The sequence below is a fragment of the Chelonus insularis genome, unplaced genomic scaffold (genome assembly GCF_013357705.1).
Source record: "Chelonus insularis isolate UGA/USDA-ARS -01 unplaced genomic scaffold, ASM1335770v1 contig_121_pilon, whole genome shotgun sequence".
NCBI classification, from domain to species: Eukaryota; Metazoa; Arthropoda; class Insecta; order Hymenoptera; family Braconidae; genus Chelonus; species Chelonus insularis.
Genome location: NW_023276363.1, coordinates 137,182 through 156,868, shown reverse-complemented (window position 1 = coordinate 156,868; position 19,687 = coordinate 137,182). Strand labels below are relative to the sequence as shown.

The 19,687-nt window shown below is 33.3% G+C and overlaps 1 protein-coding gene across 2 annotated transcripts in view; it reads right to left on the bottom strand.

The window, feature by feature from the left end:
* Positions 1 to 234: 234 nt before the first annotated feature.
* Myo81F (Myosin 81F) overlaps positions 235 to 19,687 on the bottom strand; it is a 28,624-nt gene continuing 9,171 nt past the window's right edge. The window contains exons 3-9 of one of the 2 annotated variants that reach the window (XM_035081757.1): positions 14,977 to 15,039; positions 8,663 to 10,634; positions 8,086 to 8,338; positions 7,929 to 7,964; positions 4,184 to 7,727; positions 2,627 to 3,076; positions 235 to 2,538 (exon numbers count right to left, since the gene is read on the bottom strand). In XM_035081757.1, the coding sequence (XP_034937648.1) occupies positions 2,329 to 2,538; positions 2,627 to 3,076; positions 4,184 to 7,727; positions 7,929 to 7,964; positions 8,086 to 8,338; positions 8,663 to 10,634; positions 14,977 to 15,039 (6,528 nt within the window). In that variant the 3' untranslated portion in view covers positions 235 to 2,328. The remainder of the gene's footprint in view (positions 2,539 to 2,626; positions 3,077 to 4,183; positions 7,728 to 7,928; positions 7,965 to 8,085; positions 8,339 to 8,662; positions 10,635 to 14,976; positions 15,040 to 19,687) is intronic. The other variant, XM_035081768.1, reaches the window with a different exon arrangement.

Sequence of the window (19,687 nt, the reverse complement as noted above, 5' to 3'; positions counted from 1 at the left end):
GCCGACATTTAAGAATGGCGGGAATGTTTAAAAAAATTTTATAAATACCAAATTGTTAATACATTTTTCTATTTATTTATAGAGTATATTATCTTTATTTAGATAATGCACATTAACATAAATGTATGCGTTGATGTAAATCGTATACATATTTAATATTATTTTTTTAGTTTTTTTTTTCAAAATTTGTTTTTAATTAACCATACTTATATGATATATTTTATGTACGTATATTTGTTATAATGTATACATTTATATACAGATCATTTTATTTCGTTTTAAATATAATTCAATAACATTGTCAACCAATAATTTATTTAATCTAAGCTACGTATGTACGTACGTACGAGGCGCAAACAACTTATACACCAATTACGCACCATTATTTTTACTGTATGTATACAGAACAGTATAATAGGAATCAATTGTCATGTATCAATTTTAAACACACAGTCAACTTATTCATAATTATATTTAATAATATTTCATTAATTAAATCCATTCATTCTTTCATTAATACACAAGCAATTGAATATTCTCACTCATCAAAAATCTTTCATGAAGATCAAAGAACACCCGAAAACGGATCACAGTCTGTCTCTGCACTCGTCGAATCGACCATACTTTGCATTTTACCATAATCTAAAAAAACGTATAAATAGAAAAGTAAAAAGATTACAAAAGTTTTTGTCAAAATTTATAAAAAGTCATGAGTTAGTATAATAAACAGTTCATGAATAAAGAAGAAAATTTGTTCGTCAATGATTATTTGTATAGAAAAATTCTTCAATTGGTGATTACAGTAATAATCTAAATAAACAATGATTTCAAAAAGTTTTACAACCGTTTTAATGTATTTTAAATTGTGACGATCAAACATGACTAAACTATTAATAATAATAATATTGATCGCAAAAATGATAGGTTGTTTGCAGTTTACAACATAGACATTCCAGTCTCCGAAGTGTATAAACTCTTTAGACTTTGATCATTACTGTAATTACCAATCAATTACAATCAATAAATACATCAAAGGTTAATTTAATTATCGATATATACACACTCTCTTTGATGAAATTAATAATTCAAATTTAATAGAGTCTGGACGCAATCGCGAGGCATTCCACAACCTGGCTTACAAGAAGACGTTGCAGTCGACAAGTCAACGCTTATCTTAACTCACAACCTAAATGGCTTTACATTACAAATAAACCAGTTGCCAATAATTTTTTTTATCAGCTAAACATTATAAGATTGTCCTATAGAGAAACAGAAATAACGAATAGCAAATTTTCATATTATAATAGTTCATTTTCAATTTCCTCAGCATTAAAACTAACTCTCAACAGTCATACAAGTCACGACTGCTTATGCAAATAAATTTACACAATAACTCGCATGGTAGAGACTTTATAATAATTGCAACGATTGAATATATTCATCTCGAAGCTCCAATTGTGAATAATAACATTGCAAATCGCTTATAAGAGCGACATGATTAAAAGCTGTACAATCATTCTAGCGTTCTAGGCAATGCCGTGACAATTATCATCATAGATAAGTATGTCGAATTAATGTTTTCATTTTTTTCTTTTACTATCAGATAGAAATGTTTATTTTTTTTCTTGTTTATTCTGTTTGGTTGATATGGTACAATGATTCAATAGACAAGTCATTGCTGGTGCTTGTTGAGACAAAAGTCTTGAAAAATATTTACTTATATTAGGAAAAAGAATATAATAATAGTCATAGGAAAAATGCTCAATGGTGAGCATCATCATTATTATCATCTAAAAATGACTCGAATAATAACGCATACAAAAAAACAGTGTTTCCTTTGGTTCCATATTTTACGGTGAAGAATAAAATCCTATGGCAGTTTATGTCGCATTTGTGCGATTTATGATGCAGTATATTTGACAAGTACGCATGGCATAACTGCATCTTCATATTATATTTATAATGTAACGATATTTATATTAATAATTATTAACTTATTTATCAATATTTTTATTCTTGCAATAAATACTGGAAGAAAAATGTAACTAAGCTAGTTTTCCATACTACTCTCACCGCTTGACATTTGTCTTTTACAGATAGGCCTCGTTGGTTAAAATATTTCTAATAATCCTCATCAACACGCTAAATGCCATGTAGATATTTTATTTTTCACAAAAACAATTTACTCAAATTTTGAGTACTTATATTTTATTTAATAAATGCACTTTCGATCATTAATTCATATGACATTTTACGCGTAAAGCTTGCATTTTATGAAGCTTATGAAGGACAGTAGAATGATTGATCTTAGAAGACTCAAAATGATCTTTAACTAGCTTGAGAATGAATTATGGGAGCACCTCTATGTAGCATCGAGGCTGGGCGAGATTTTCGTCCACTCGTTGAATTTGTTACATTCATTGGTGGTGGCTGAGGTTGATTCAACTGCTGGATCATCGTTGATTCCCGTTTTGGAATTTCTGGAGGTATTTGAAGAACTTCCATATATTCTCTTATCAGATTAGCTATCTGGAAAGCCTACAAAGATAATGTTAGATTAGTGAATTATAATCATTTATTTTATATGTAAATGTCTTTCTTTTAAAGATATCTAAGAAGTATATACCTGTGAAGTAGTTAAGATAACTTTACTCTGCTTCTTATCCGTTCCGGTGATAATCATAAGACAATTAAGCGCAGGGCTATAGCTCAAAATGCTACTGTACTCATAAGTACATAATCCATTTCTTGATCGATGTTCCAGAAGATGAAGCCCTTGTTGATCAACAGCTAACCATAAAACCCTTGGCCAATTGGACGTGAATGACTGCATAACATCAAAGATTGTAGCTTTATGAAGTGGCCAAGATTGTATGAGATTAAGGAAAGCTTTCTTAGCTTCAGGAGGTGTCATTCCCCGAAGCGATTGGTGATGTTGTATAACAGCTTCAATATTAAAACTTGGTACCATTCGAGATGGTAGGCAGTGACTAGCAATTGTACGATATTCTTGATTACTTAAAGAATCCTGACAGTCGCCAAGTTCTACTTGTGCTTGTAAGGCGGTAAGCATTATCTGTAATTGAAAGAAAATGTATATAATTTATCTATAATCTAGAACGTTTCTAGTGAATAGTTGGTGATTTGAATTTAAATATATCTATTGAAAAAATTTTTGCAATCTTTGGTAAAGGATCAAAATATGAAGAGATTTTATAAGATTTCAATAAAATGAAATAGGTAAAGAAGAAGCTGTTGAAATGAAAAAAAATGTTGAATGCAAACATACAAAAATTTATCAGATATTATTATCCCTGACTGAAGTCCATAAGATCCTCTTTATATTATTGAATGTTTGATATTCGATTGGTTTTATCAATAAAATATTTTTCCAATAAAAACACTATTGAAAAATAATTAGTTCAAACGATAGATAATACTATTTGATTTACATTTTTAGATATATTTAATAAAAACAGAATTCAGTTAATAATTAATAAATAAAACAATTAATTGACTGCTCTATTTTATGCTTTCTTCAATTCGAAATTAACATTTAAATAAATTCCACTGAAAATAAATGAATCAGATATTTTTAAAATTATAAAAGTTCCTGCTGAAAATATTAAAGACGATAAAACATGAATCAGTAAATGTCATTTTATTCCTCTGAGCCATTCATCAATTTATATTCATTACCTTTAACTTGGATCTGACTAATCTGTTCACAAGTAATTTATATCAATCTCAAGGATTATTGAAACGATGAACCATCAACTTTCACCCTGATAATTAGAAAAACTTTGAATGTATATTTCAAATAGACTATTTTTAGACAAAAACAAAAAATTCAACTATTAAATTTTATTATATTTTTTGTATGATTGAAATTGATGAAAGATATAGATATATCATGATGCTATCATGTCAATTCAGGCTAAGAGAAGGCTTGTGAGATCACTATATAGGTAACTGGACTAGATCCATAAAAATGATGATAATACACTAGCTTAAGTGGTATTATGCAAAATCGTTCTAACGTTCTTGAAAACATGAAATTTTCAGATTTTTCACGAGCAATATTTAAAATTATAATGTCAGCAAATACATAATTTTGCATATTACCACTAAAAAATATGCATTATTCTACCGAAATTTAATAATAAACTGAAAGTGTACTTACTGCTTCCATTTCGGTGATAGGGAATCGATCAGCACGAAGATCATGTAACACTTGATGATACAAAAGTTCTTTCTCGACGGGATCATCAAGGTTCATATACTGATCAAGAAATAGATGTTTCTTAAATAAAAATAGATGATGACCATGTTTTCGTGGTACTTGTCCTTGTTGACTTGCATTAGCTGTTCTGTATTTCTCCCATTTAGACATCACATCAGCAATTTTTTCCTCAGGAACTAAAGATCTTTCAGTAGCACCAAGAACTTCATAAATAGCATAACCCATTGCAGACTCTTCAAGTCCAATTTTCGCTTTAATGATTTCCATGACATCTCTTGCAGTTGCTGAAGGATGAAACTCCACAGCATGGTATTGACCATCCATGAAATGAAAGCGGGCATAAATAGGTCTTCTATTAATAGTACACATTATTTCTTCTCGACTAGGAGGCCATTGTCTTCTTCTAGTGCCTTGTGTCTTGTACAAACATTTTTCAGCAAATCTTGCGTATTTGCCTTCTTCAGTAACATAATCACTAGCGCAGCGTTTCAAGTGAGCTATCAAGTATTTTCTGATGATCTTCTGAGGAGGAAGAATGACAGAACAGGCAAGAGATAACAAAGCCCAATGTCTTAAGTTGACACGGCTGTTAGGATCTGGGTGATCTGTTGTTTGTTTTATCAATTGAATATATAATTCACCTAAAAGGTTTTCTTTACGCATACACCGTTCCATCACTGTTTGAATTAAGTTTACATGTTCATCTTCAACACTACGAACCGTATCTCCATTTTGTCCTAATCCAGCGTAAGTTAAAATTAACTGGAAGACACTTAGAGCTATTTGCTCTTCAGGATCTGGTAATTTGGTTAGACTTTGTGGTATCATCTGTCTACTGAAAGCCCAATAAACATGTGGGAATCCTTTATAAGTCTCTCCTGGATCTGTACTGCTACCATGCTCCTGTCGTAACTTCTCTATTCGATGCTTAGATAACCGCCGAAGGGTATTTCTAATGAATCCACCGCCAGAATCTTGTGGCTTTCTGAGAATTTCTGCATCTACTAAATTTCTTCGACAATTTACTAAATTATGATACAACCGAACGCGATCTTCATTTGTGATTCCTTTGATTTTCTTCGCTGGAGCTTCGTTTTCTGTTATCCAACCAGCTAGAGCAGGACAGTAACTCACTATCAAACTTCCTATTTCATTCTTCTGAGGAGTTTCGAACACAAAACATTTATGAGAACTATCTGGGTTGTGTCTCAATAGTGATAAAGTAATAAAAGAATCACTAGGATCGAGCATAATACTTTCAACATCTTGATATCGATATTCTGCAAGAACAAATTTATCTTCTGGTTTTATTAACATTAAACCATCGCAATTGATTCCGAGAATTAGTTGATTTCCATATGACCAATAGCCTCGATAAGTGACATTGAACATGGTTGTACCGTAAAGCGGATATTGCATGACGCACGAAAGGTAAAGAACCTTAGCAGTGAGTTCAGATCGTCCTGCGCCGTATTGTTTATGTGCTTGAGCTATAATTGGCACCCAAACATCATCACCACGAGCGCGGCTTATACGGTAAGGTAGAAAACTGTCAACTTCACTGTAATAATCCAGACGATCGTTATCTTTAGGATCCCCCAAGGCTACTTGAGCTTGCAATCCGGCTAACTGAAGTGCAACCTTTTCAGAAATAGGGAAGTCATCACACTTGACGACGTTGTAAACAGCCTGAGCATAAAGCATGTTTACTTCAACTGGATCCTGTGATAATTCTCGAGTGTTACGGAAGAGCCGCCGTTTGAAAACAAAACGATTGTCACCACTTCCAAGAGTCTGGTTGTTTCCACGTCTAAGTGTTGAAAATGACGACTGAGATGTGTTTAGTTTACATTGTTTCATTTCCCATGCAGCTATTACATCGTATAAATAATCGTGTGCTCGTACATGTTCCTCACCATCGGGACGACTTTGATAAATTGCCCAACCCTCTAAAGATCGCAGACCCAATTTTTCAGCTAATTTTGCAGCAGCATCTGCAGCTGTATCGGTAGGATGGACATCGATAGCTTTTGTTCTACCATCCAAGAAGAAAAATCTACAGACAATAGTTCCTAATCTTCTCATGGCAGCAATTTCTACTGTTGACGGTGGATATTGTCTACAAGAAACTTTGGTATTTTTACAATTATCAACGCACCACTGAACATACTGCCGGAGTTTTCCTTCCAATGCAAGATTTTTCTTTAAAAATGAAACAAAATATTTATACAATAGTTTACTAGGTTGGAATGCAACTATGGCCAAACATAATAACAACCAAACTCGCTCTGCCCATTCTGCATTAGGATTATTGGTAGCTTGGCGCATACACTGAACCAAAATCTCATCACGAAGCTCTTCACGTTCAATACCATGACCAATTATTGTTTGAATAGTTGCAATCTCTTGCTCTAACTTCATTTCTCCTCGCAGATATTTGCAGAGGTCTCTAAACACTGAACAGGCAAGGTTCACATTATCTGGGTCATACATGTGAATATGAGAATTGGGGATACTAGACCCTTTATAGTATGTGACCATTTCGTATTTTGGTACAAACTCAATACTCTTGCCCCGAGATTTCCTCGTCAACGTAGCCATTATAGTACCTTCTGGAGAACGCTCATGACTGTTGAAGTAGTTTTGAGCAAATTCAACAATATCATGGTACGTGACTTCTTGTTCGATTGGTTCTTTCTTTTCTTCAAGCTCTAGAAGTTTCCTTTCGACCCTAAACTTCCGTCGCTGCTCACGTTCAACTGGTTGTTGGTTTTGTGAAGTCTGTGTATTCTGTAGAGCAGCAGTAAGCTGTTCATGCCCGGCAGATTGGCTCATTGATAAATGATGATGATTCGTTAGAGGATGGTGATTTGTTGAATTTCTTGATTCTGGACGAGAAGGTGGACTCGCTACCGGCGGCTCTTTGATGATCTTACTTGTAGGAATAGGCGGTGGTGACCCACAACTGTCACCATTAACCATTTGTGTAGAGTTTCCGTTAACAAGGATAGGACTACTCAAGCCATTTTCTTCTCTTGGTAGAACAGACTCATAAATTGGTTCTCCAGTTTCTGTAGTCGAATCTCCATTAGTGGTAGCATGAGGTAAAGGAGGTGGTGGAGGTGGAGGTGGTTCTGTTGGTTCTGGCAAACTTGGTTGACCCATTTTTCCCGTGTTGGCTGATCCATTACGCTGTTGATGATTACCATCTGGTGAATTTAAGTTTGCCATCTTCGAATCTGACTTTGCAATCATCTCTATCTCCATCTGTAATACATTCTCTAATTCAGCATCTAGATCTTCTACAAGTTCATCCATCCTTTCGCCAATCTCTTCGATTATCTGATTACTCTTGGTCGATTGAACGTCCGACAGAAATGAGAATAAATTATCTAGATCAACTGACTGCAGTTCAGTCGTTGCCATTTTTGAATTTAATTGCTCAGCCATTTGAGATAATGCTGCAATTTCTTCTTGCGCTTTTCTGTAAAAACAAGAAGATTCTTTTATTAGTAAAATGAATTTTATAAATCCACTTGCATTATAAAAATTCAATCATAATCATGCTGAAATAAAACAGAAATTTCGTTATGTCATAAATCTGATAAAAAAATAAAATGGTCTGCATTGTATGTGTAATCAAACATCGCACTTTAAGGGCTCCAAAGTTGTGTTTAGAACTTACCCAGCCTCCATCCCAGCAATACCATTGTACTGTGCACTATAAAGCACAAACGGAACAAGCATTTAATCTTACTTACTTAACTATACATAAGTATTGACAATTTTTACCGAGATTTATTTAATACACATAGAAAGACGAATAAAAGTAAAATTTATACCTGTGACTATCTTCTAGAGCTTTTTTATCTTCCATTAGTCTCCGTTCTTCTTCCATTCGCTCACGTTTCCTCATCTCCTCATCTACGCGACGCATCTCTCTCAAAGCCGCTGCGACTTCCCTAGCAAATACTCCTCGAAGATGCGATTGAATGACGATCGCTGCTCGACGTTTCCTGATAAACATTATCCGTAGTTTCCAGCCACGATAAGCATGTTGGACTTTTAGAGCTGCATCTCTTACTTTTCGATACTCTAAAAAAAATAATTAATATTGTTTAATGTTATTTTAAAATATTTTTTTAATAAAAAATATATATTACTAATAGGAAATTGTGCTGAATAGAATAAATTAATTTATCAAATTTCTTATGCAATAATTGATAAGTTGAATTACAAAGGTAATTTATTTAAAAATTAAATCGATGAAATGAATAAACGTATAAATAAAAGTCACTAGGAATGTTCAAATGGAATAAATAACTATGATGATGTGTTCTCATAAATAATTGAAAAGCTTTCAATGAAATTGAAACTCTATTTTTTAAATTTACGTAATCAAATGTGTGAAATGCTAACCTTTCTTCACCACATATCCTCGCCAGATCTTTTGAATAATAAGTGCATTTTTAGTCACCATTCTATTCCGAGCATCTTCAAGCGGTTCATGCACATAACTTCTGAGGAAGACTTTGGTTTTACCAATTTGCCATTCAGATTCAGGTATTCCCTGTGCACGTATTAAGCACCGAGTAGCTTCTTTATCGTCCTTTGGTAGCATGGTACGACCTTTTACGAGACACCGATATCTCGCAGCAAAGTCATGAAAACACATATGCACTGGAAAGCCTTCTTTACGTATTCTAATAATGTCCAGCATTCCTAAATACCTCAGTTGATCTAATACAAGTTTTTCATCATAATGATTTGCAGTTTTCTGCATATTTGGTTTGATGCATCTAGCATACCAGGGTGTAGTCGCTTGTAAAACATCTACCAAAGCTTGTAACTGATGTCTGAATGAATCGCAAAGCGTTGGCTTTCCTTTAGTTGTTCCTCGTGACAATGTAGTCGTACTTCCTGATGCTCGGGCAACAGTACAACCCAGTAAGTCTTGGTATACGGTAATTTCCTGCACAAACTCGTTGGTACTTCTTGACATAAAATCGAAAAATACGTCTTGCTGTACGTCCCTATTCTTATCAACAAATCCCTCTACAGTATATGTCACGCAACCAGCATAATGTTTAACTCCAAACTCCGTCTCCCATTTACGACGATCGTCACCCTTCACATAGCATGGATGCGTTTCAAATTCTGCATGTAAATTCGTTAAATAAGCTAAATCAGAACCTTTTGGCATGTGGCATTGTTCTGTGAGTAATTTAAGTACACATCTTGGTGGTTTTTCAATGAGCTCTAAACATAACGTATTATCCGTAAACGTAATATGAGAGTATTGGATTTCTTCTTGGCGGTAGAGTTCTTGTTCAATAGCAAATACATAGTGGTTAAAAAACTTATGAAGCTTTTCATTAGTATAATTGATGCATAATTGTTCAAAGCTGTTGACTGCGAAATTTTCAAAACCAAATATGTCAAGAACACCAAGAAATCTTGAACTGTCTTGACCGGGATTAGTACAGTTGTTTATATGATTTATCAGCCAAGCAAAAGTACGTGAGTACAATGCTTTGGCCATTGCATGCCTATTTTCTCTAGCCTCTTGTACCTTGAGTGGGATTTCTGTGATATTGCCTCGTACGTTTATTTGCCTTACTAAGACTACTCTAGTGAGATCTTCGACTTGGAGTCCTAACAAGGGCGCAACTTTGCCAACGATGTCAAGATCCTCTTTCGTCAATTCACACCTCTCGCCGTCTACATCCGAAAAGTTAAGATTCCCAAGCCATAGTATTGCTGATAGCACCCTGTAAATTCCTTCACACATTTCACTTGGTACTTGGAGTACGTTGAAAGCCAGCCTAAGTGCATCCAATTTTTTTCCTTCAGAAATACCTTCTATCTTAATGCAACCAGACTGATTCAAATACTTGTATGTACTTGCTGGTTCCAACTTGTATTGCTCTGCAAACTCTTTGTCACGTGTTCCGCCTTCAACTAGTTGATAAAACACGTGATAGTTTCGTTCACCAGGACTTTGGAATGTTATACGTGACTGCTCGAGCAAATAATCTTGAATAATACAACCTTTTATCATCCATTTACTGTCAAAACAAACTTGCATGAATTTACCGAACCTAGAACTGTTGTCATTACGGACAGTCTTAGCATTACCGAAGGCTTCTAAAATAGTATTTGCCTCTAGAATTTGTTGTTCTACCCAAGTATCAACATTACTGGTAACTGAGCATAAATACTGAAGAATAAATTTTGTCGTTTCAGTCTTTCCAGCTCCACTTTCTCCAGATATTACACATGATTGATTGCACTCGTTGTCTTGAAGTGAACGATAAGCAGCTTCCGCTAGTGCAAACACATGCGGTTCCAAGGCACCCATTTTCTGACCATGATAACGGTGTACATGTTCCTGAAAGGAAAAACAAACAGATTAAAAACCAGAAAAGAAAAAATAAACATAAAACAATTTATTTCAAGCATATATAACCCTCTTTTCTCCCTATTTTTTTTCCTTATGAAAGGAAGTGTCAAGTGTTGAATTCCCTTCATTAAACCATCCTCCACCAGAGGAGACCTTACTAACCCGCTTAATTGCAGCCATTCAATATCGCACTAGGTTAAAAGCATCGAAAGCCAGAAATTCTTATGGAATATACAACCCTTTTATCATAACTGAGAAATCGAATGTCGATTCCAAGTAATGTGACCTGATTTGCAGTCAGATGATTCTTTTTTGTGAATAACATCACAAATACCTTTGATCTTCAACCATGTGACATCGATTATTAATGGCTACACACGTCATTTATTCTTTGAGCTTTTACCCAGTTTTTTTTTTTTTTTAATTCTGGGTGTGACCTTTAGATAACGATCACCCTCCCAACGTCAACCGCAACCAACGTGGCAACAATCTCCAGTTTAAACCTGACCGAGATAGTCACTTGTATTGATATTTTTAATTGTTTCTCGGTTTACTCAGTTACCCTATTGCATTTTTAGCTCACTTCTAAGTGAGCCTAAAATAGACAAATTTTTAGGTAATCTCATTAACTAAGATAACTATATCAAATCAATTTTCTAAGTAATTAAGTATTTAATTCAGAAAAAAATAATGTTAACATCTTTATTTTTGCCTGTTTTCTATATCATCATGATCAGATATACTGTAAGAAGTATGGTATTAAATCTCGATGATCTAGATAATGTTAAAAGCTCGTCCTCATTCTCGCCAGAGCATCATGATGATCGTATAGCATGAGTGGAATGGATAAGTGGATCTTCCCTCGCCTTTGAGCATACTAGGGATGGAGCTCTCATCTGAAGACTGATTTGCAACATCGTAGCTTGTTTAAATGAGTAGAAAATAGTCGTCATAGTCACGAAACTATCAAAAGAGTCATGACGATTTATTTAGACTTCACTAGGTCATCATAATCATCTTCATCATCAATCATTCATTACTGGAAAAGCTGTTCCAGAAATGACCCCAAAGACCCTTTTGTTAGCAAGATGACTTCATGTTTCAATGCATAACAATGTCGAAGACTTTATGGTGTCAAGATTCTTATAAGCACTCAACTAAAAAAGACATGAGAATTGTTGTTAAGGGCTAGTGAGAACCAGAATGATGACTTTTACAATTGCAATTTTTCCTTCAAGGGCTTTAAAAGAGTCTTGAATATACGTAAGGACTCCCAGGGGGAGTAAAAATACTTTAATATATTTCCGGTAGTGATGAAGGTCTGGGTCGAGGCAACGGAAAGGTGTGGTTCCACAAGTGCGCAAAATCTTGGGTATTTTCTGTACGTGTTTACCCACAACTTTATCTGAAGGAAGTGAGTTAGGATGTGGTAGAGTTTCCGTTCATCTATCGAGCTAGGAAATTTACTGCTGGTGGTACCACCTAAGTAATAGAGCAGGGTAATAAAAAATACGAGTATGATGAAATATCCTGGTGAATAGGAAAGGATAAAATGAAGGCTGTGAGAGAGTGAGCTGCTACGGTGGAACTTTGAAGCCAATGTGCGCTTCGGCTGGATCAATACGCAGGGGCGTGCACCTCTCTGCGTACTGCCCTTTTCTTCATCAATGACATTCATGTTTTTTGGCCTCCTCATGTATTTCTCACCTTCATTTATGAATTAATCATTGAACTACTTTTCCACTCGAGTTATTTTTATTTCCCTGACTTTCCAATCACTCTGTTATTTGATTAAAGGTGCGCCAGTTGGACGATTAATTTTTCATTCCATATACTATAAATAAAGAACGTTCTAGATATCTATTATCATAAAAGCATATATTTCTTTTGAAGTCAAGATGCTTCATATCCTTTGATCCTCTTCCGTAACGACCCTAGGGTCAAATCTCTCGAGGTTACACTTTCCTCTAGTACTTTCACTTTTGCTGGGAACACTGTCATAGGTAGAGTAAAGGGTGTTGCCGTGTCAAGAAACTAAACACCACAGATCGTACATGCAATGTTTCTTGACATCAAGGTGCGTCTTCCTTTAAATAGATCTTCAAGGTTCAAAGTTCGGTGTAATGGGTTCTCACTCGTCTTGTTCAATCACTTTTTTTTTACACTCTCTTGCACGCAAGTTGAACAGAAATTTGAATAGGTCAATGTACGTTATGAGATTAAAAATAAATAATAATTTAATGGAAAATTGAATTATGTAATCTCATTATTATCAGTTTACATCGTTTAATTTCCTTTTTAATCAAGTAATGAAGGGAAAAAAGTTTAGTAAATCTTTTAAAATTCAATAAATATTAATTAAATCATTCATGTATTCAATATTAACGGATAATCAATTTAATTACTTCTTCATTTCAAATCAATTTTTCTGTACATGTGTTTGTTTATAAGTCTATTTAATTCCTATTTCCTCTCTGGATGGTTTAAGTAATATTTCATTTGATAAATACCACCTCCAATTTCAGAATAAAATAATAATTTTTTTAATGAGTAAAAGCACACTCAACAATTTATAAAAAATATCTTATTATCATTTTAAAAATTAAAATAAATGATATTTTTCAATCATGTTTATATTACTTTTTAAATAAGAAACCGTCAGAGCAAATCCTTAAAGCTGTACGTATAATAACAAATAAAATAAGCAGCGAGTAGATATGAAAGAGAAATAAAATAAATATCGTAGAGATATAACAAAAAATATAAAGAAAAGAAGTGAGATGGTTGAATAAAATGATATCTCAGAGTAACTCTTGAATTTTCCCCAGGGTTAATATACTTCGGATTCGTTTAGAAGCTCCACTTGGCTGGTGGATCAGAAAGCGCCTGAGACTTGGGGAGTACATTTAGTAAAAGCTGCCAACATTTTCCAACACACGTACTGATGCAGCTCAAGTCTATTTCTTCATATGAAGAGAAAGAATTTTAAAAAAAGGGAGAACAAGCGATAACCATATACCTTTAGATTTTCTTCGACCTAGAAAGCTGCATCAAAGCAATCGTAGAGCTGTGCTATATATCGTCTCAAAAGCTCATCGGCACTTCCGTTTCCTGTTTTTATGGCAAACGCGCTTGGACGATAAAAGCGTCCTGTCTATTGTCCTCTGTTTTTTTCTTCTTTTCTCTTTCTTCATCATTATCACATACATATTTTTCTTGTTCATCCTTATATTCTTGATGCGTTTATCGATCCCATCACCGTCATTAGAAACTTAAACTTCACCATCTTTTCAATTGAAAGCTTTAAAAGCAACATTCTTCAGCTCTGTTGGATTTTTTAATCCACGTATACATGATGATAAAGTAGATGTTCTTCAATGATCAAATCTTGTTCTCCACCAGGATCTATGATGAAAAGAAACATGCTTAAAGATTGCATAGAACTTAATGAACGGATGTAGAGCTTGAATAAAATTCAACAGACACTTACAACCCAGTCATGTGTTAAACACTTGATGAAGAAAACACGACACGCGCCACACGCATTGGGTGTTCATCATTATCAATTCTACAAAGGTACTTCCGTTCAGTCCAAGCCGCCATAAATACTGATCTTTCTCACTATCAGGATCTTTATTTTAATACCGACACCAATCATTTGATTACTTCCATGCTTATAATGTTGAATAATCAAGTAAATTACAGACTTTAAGATTTTTACTTTTCAACCTTTAATTCGTTTGAAAAAAATATATATCATTTCTTCTTTCTTGTTATTATTTATGTAATCTAATCAAGTTCTATTTGTACCTTCTTGGAAATGTCTAGAATCTAATAATTCCATAGCTATGATTCTTGTCAGAATTTCTATTTAATTATTAATACAACCATTCCTACTATTTTCTTGTCAAAATCTGGTTTTGGATCAATGCTAGCATTTTAGAGAGTGAGAGTTGGTATTTCCATCTATTCGAGAAAGGTGTGAAGATTGAGATATGCTTATAATTTGGTCCCAAAAGATTAGAAAGGGATTTTCGTCTTGGAATAAGTTATTCAATTTTTATTGAATTACTTTTTGGGTTAATGTTTTAGTAATGAGGTTGGATTGATTCTTTGATCAACTTACCAACTAACTGTAATTGTAAGTAAATATTCAATAATCAATCTAAATTTTGACATTAAATAATGAAGCATTTTGAATCATTACCTAACATACATCAACCTTTTAATTGATTGTAAATAGATTTTAAAGAAAACGTTTCTATTATTACTATATTAGTGGGTTTATAAATATATATCATTAATAAAAAAGTAATTTTAATGGTCTTACCGTAGTATAAAAGTCGACTTCTTTGTAAGGATTGACTGCAACAAGGATCGACCCTGTGTAAGTCTGCATGGTAATAATATTTCTAAATTAAGGAAAATAACATCTTCAAAGAATAAATTCAAAAGCTTTTCCAGCTTTGCAAAATATATAAAAAATATTTAAAAATCTCTGTGAACAATAAAAATTCAATTGAATGTAAGAATTAGAATAGAAAAGAATAATAAAAAATTGTAAAATCAAATTCATTGAAGTGAAAAAACTGTGTCGAAAGGAACCCAGTTCTTTCCTCCCTCGTTACTTTTAGATACAGGGAGATGGATGGTAGAACACCCTGACAAATAAGAATTGAGCATTTACTTCTGCTCCCCCTTGCATAATAATATACCAAGTTTACTCTGTATGTAGTCGTTTTAGTATGTGTGACGTCACTTTCACCAGCCGTGCCAACCCTCTAGTCAGGATGATGAGTCATTGGCGTATTGTAGTAAGGGAGTAATATACCCATAACCGTCACCATCTCGGTTATGATCACGAATAGAGTCTCATTTTTCGTGGATGTACCCAACTGAATTGTCCAAATCTACTGGAGGCCATTTGCTGCCTAAAGTTACTGGAGAAGCCACCCCTTTCATTTCATACTTCTTCAACTTGACAGCAGGGTATTTACATTCATTTTTGGCTTTCTCTTGATACTTTTTCTACATTAAACCTCCAACGATACCCTTTTTGTTACTATAACTTCCCCAAGGACATGATCAATTGTAGAAAATCCATGTCTGGACTACCATCAAGTCACTCGAGATCTGAGAGGTAATTTAAACATTGTTGTGGAATTAATCCCCCGTAATTAGAGTGTTGGAGTATTCTGCGATGGATTTTTTAAAACCAATAATTATGTGTTAATATGTTAGGTGATGTTGGGGAATTACCTTTTTTGGGTTGTAATGAAAATTTAAAGCCAAAAGTTGGAAGATGATCAAACAACTTTAATGTTGAATATAAACTGGTCATTATTTTGTAGACTTTTTATTATAATTTCATAGAAAAAGTAGAAAATATATTGGATTTTTATTATTCAGCATTTTTCAATATTATTAATGAAGTTTTATGTTGAAATCAAATTTATCATGACTAGTAAATTTTCCAAAAAAATACTTTTCCTGTGGATAATAAAACGAAATGATCACTTTCTAATAAAATACAAATGTAAACAAAACATATTTAATCCCACATGTTTAGTTTGCCTTAAAAGCTGTTCTAGTCTTAAACCAAATATTCAGTTGATATTGACCTTTCTTATCTAGAAGTTTTCTCACTTTAACGCCCTTTTAGACTGGTCTCATTTCCGCACATTGACAGCTCACAAACATGGGATAGGTTCTCGAGCTCGTTGCCAATCCCTTTGGGGAAGACTCTGACCTACTCTGTTCTACTTTACAGCTAAAAAGTGGTCGATCCACTGGTTTCTCAGTGTAACCAATTGAAGCTGGATAAGAGCGCTTTGCTTCATGACTCTTCTATCTTGCTTTACTTATAGTCTACTCGTTCACTCACTGGGCTGCAAGAGGGCTTAATAAGAGCACACGAGAGTCACCCTTCATCTGCAAAGGTTCAAAGTGTCCCGGATCGTCCACCTCATCGTTCATCTGTCCTACTTACAGCACACTTTTCGATGACGTCGACTATGTTTGCATTCTCTTTTTTAAATATTTCATGTGTACTTAGACATTGCAGCTTTAAGATTATCCTCATGGATTTAATCCTAACTAACTAAATCAGATTGTCAGTATCACTTAAATTCATACTCTCCAGTTATCTCGATAGTATCGCGGAAATATAAACGAGAGAACGATAATTCAATCTTACCAATTTGCAAGAGCGCACTGGGGATTGATTGATTTATAATAATCCTGCTCTTGATATCAATTTGAACATGATCAAGAGAAATAAATTTTTTTATTTGTGTTTAATATGTTATTGATGTGAAAAGCATATAAAAAAAAGAAGATAAATTTCAAGATGTAAATAAACCAGTAATGCCTAGAGGAAAATAAAGTAGAACTTGCAGAGATTAAATTGGGGCATACTGAAGCAAGGTGGACTCTGGGGGTCAGATGACCTTTTTTGAAAAATGGCACAAACTTTTCTTTGGAAACTTGAATTTTGATTTATTAATGAAATTTTTTGTCATCTAGAGAAGTCATTTTGTTTTGTTTCAAATTTTAAAAAATTTTCAGAAAATAATAAGATTAGATTTTGTATTTTATTAAATTGTAATTTTAACTTATTATAAATTACCTAAAACGTGATATTTGCTAAATAAGAATATAACTCATCTACAATAACACCATTAGCTTGACTCGAATTGAGCCCACAGCTTATCTTTCTTCAGTTTGCCCTAGGAAATGGGTCGTGTTGAGAAAAATGAGCAAATAATTATAAAAGTAAAAAATCTAAGAGAAGAAAAAACATGTAATTAAAATAAAAAAAAGTAGCACAACACATCAAAAAGTTTACCAACACACTAAAAAAAACAGGATAGTTTCTAGGAACAAATTTTTTTAGTAAATAAATAATGATCAAAATGATTTCTAGTAAAAAAAAAATGTCAATTAATGAAAAAAATATAGGTTAATTCTTTTCAATATTCACCGGAAATTTCTCATGATTAAAGTAACGTGAATCTTGACGTTGATTACATAAGAATGTTATAAAAACTTGAACAAGAGAGGCCTGGAAATTTAAAAAAAATATACACGTGCAAATGTTACAAGTAGGTCTTCTAAGACACTCTTAAGATATTCGTGAAGATGTTCTTCAACATTTCTTCAGCTTGGTTCATTGTTGACTTCAGCATCTTCTTCACCTTCACTTCATTCTCGTCAAATACGTTACATCTTAAAGCTGAGACTTATCATCTTGTTTATCATTATACTTCACATGATGTCTTCATAAAAAAGATACAATGAAATTTTTAAGCGAAGTTAAGCATACAAAGCATCTCCATCAACATTCATTCTTAACATTTGGATTCTTATCATCGTTTATTACCATAATTACTTAGATAAGATCTAGCAGATAGTCCAAGACTTGATGTTATATTTGAATTCAAGTTCAGTAATAAAAGTATTTTTTGGTTTTTATTTGATTCAAGTATAAATCCGTTAATTTAGACAATAGGAAGAACCTTCAGAAGCGTCAATTGCTGCAGTTGATTGCACTAAATGGAGTAATCGCAACCAGGAAGTTGATGAGCAAGCCAACTAAACTAAATCAGCTGTGCTAATCTGCTGCTTAAAGCTTCCGATGATAATCTAAGACTAGTTATAATAGTTGAAAACTCAATTTTCTCATGGTATTATCGCCATAAATTGCATAATCCGTAACAGAAGATGAAGAAAATGTCATCTCTTGGGCTCCAACATAGTCTTCCGTCATCAACTTTTCACTCGGCCTCTTGGTCGGTTGATAAATTCAATCCTCTGCAGATGAATGAACGGACCTCTGCTGGGATGGTTGAACCAGCTGACTACACAGGGTTTGTTGGCATGGCAACCCACGCCAACCCCGGGAGAAATGATGCCCCACCCCTGCAAAATTTATACCGCTTTCTGTGGCCGCTCTCATTTCCCTTACCACCTTCTTTATTTTACTTTTTTATTTACTTATTCAATTATTTTATCCCGGCTGAGTGACAACAATCTCCATCATTTTTATATAATTGTTATTCTTCTGTTGAGACTCATTGTTCTATTACTGAATTATTCAATTTCATCAATTGTAGACCTCATACAATTATTGCTGCCTGCTTATAATGTTCGATGTATGTTTGTATTATAATCACACTGAAATTGAATCTCATCAATAATCATCATTGATTAAAACAAATATTAAATACATCCGTCATTAAAATCGTTGAGTTGCTGCTGATGTTCTAGTTTTTATTAAAGATTTTGCAGATAGAAGTATTTAAAGTGAAGTTATTTTTTTTTTCAAGGCAATGAACTGAGTAGAGATATTCAATCTAGGCTATTTGGCTCCAGACCAGGATGAATATTCTTTATTTATTTGAATTTTTTGTATATTCAGTTGATTTATTCTTTTCATTTTTTATGCTTTTTACGATTAATTAATTTCTAGAATTAATTATTTTTAATTTGAATAATTTTTTCATTTTTGTGAAAAATATTTCATTTATTTTTTTTGATGAAAACTAAAGAATTAGTATGGAAAATACTTTGGGTGATTCGTACAACAGTTGGCACTTAAAATTGGCTTCTTTCCTTCTTATTCTAACCAATAGATCCTCTGTGGTAAGTGTCAATAGCTCCAAAGTGACCAACAACTGTGAAGTTTACCCTCTTTAAAGACAGAAGGTTTGACTGGGACGAATTTGGTTGGATTCGATATAGGACATTTATTTCAAACATGCCAGTTTCATCAACCTAATCCGTAAGAGATAATTTTTTTGGACTTGGTATATCGTAATTTTATGTATTTAGCAAGCTATAAAAATAGTCATAAATCTGAACGAATTAAAGTGTCGGAGTGAGTTGAAATAAAAACGGTAATATATTTCATCTTTGTCAACGAAATAAAATCATTCTTTCTGTGAAAAATCATATTTCTTGTAGTACATTAATACAATAAAATTTTTAAAAATGTCTTTTTTGATTATGAACTACAATTAAAAAATATTATTTTTGTAAGA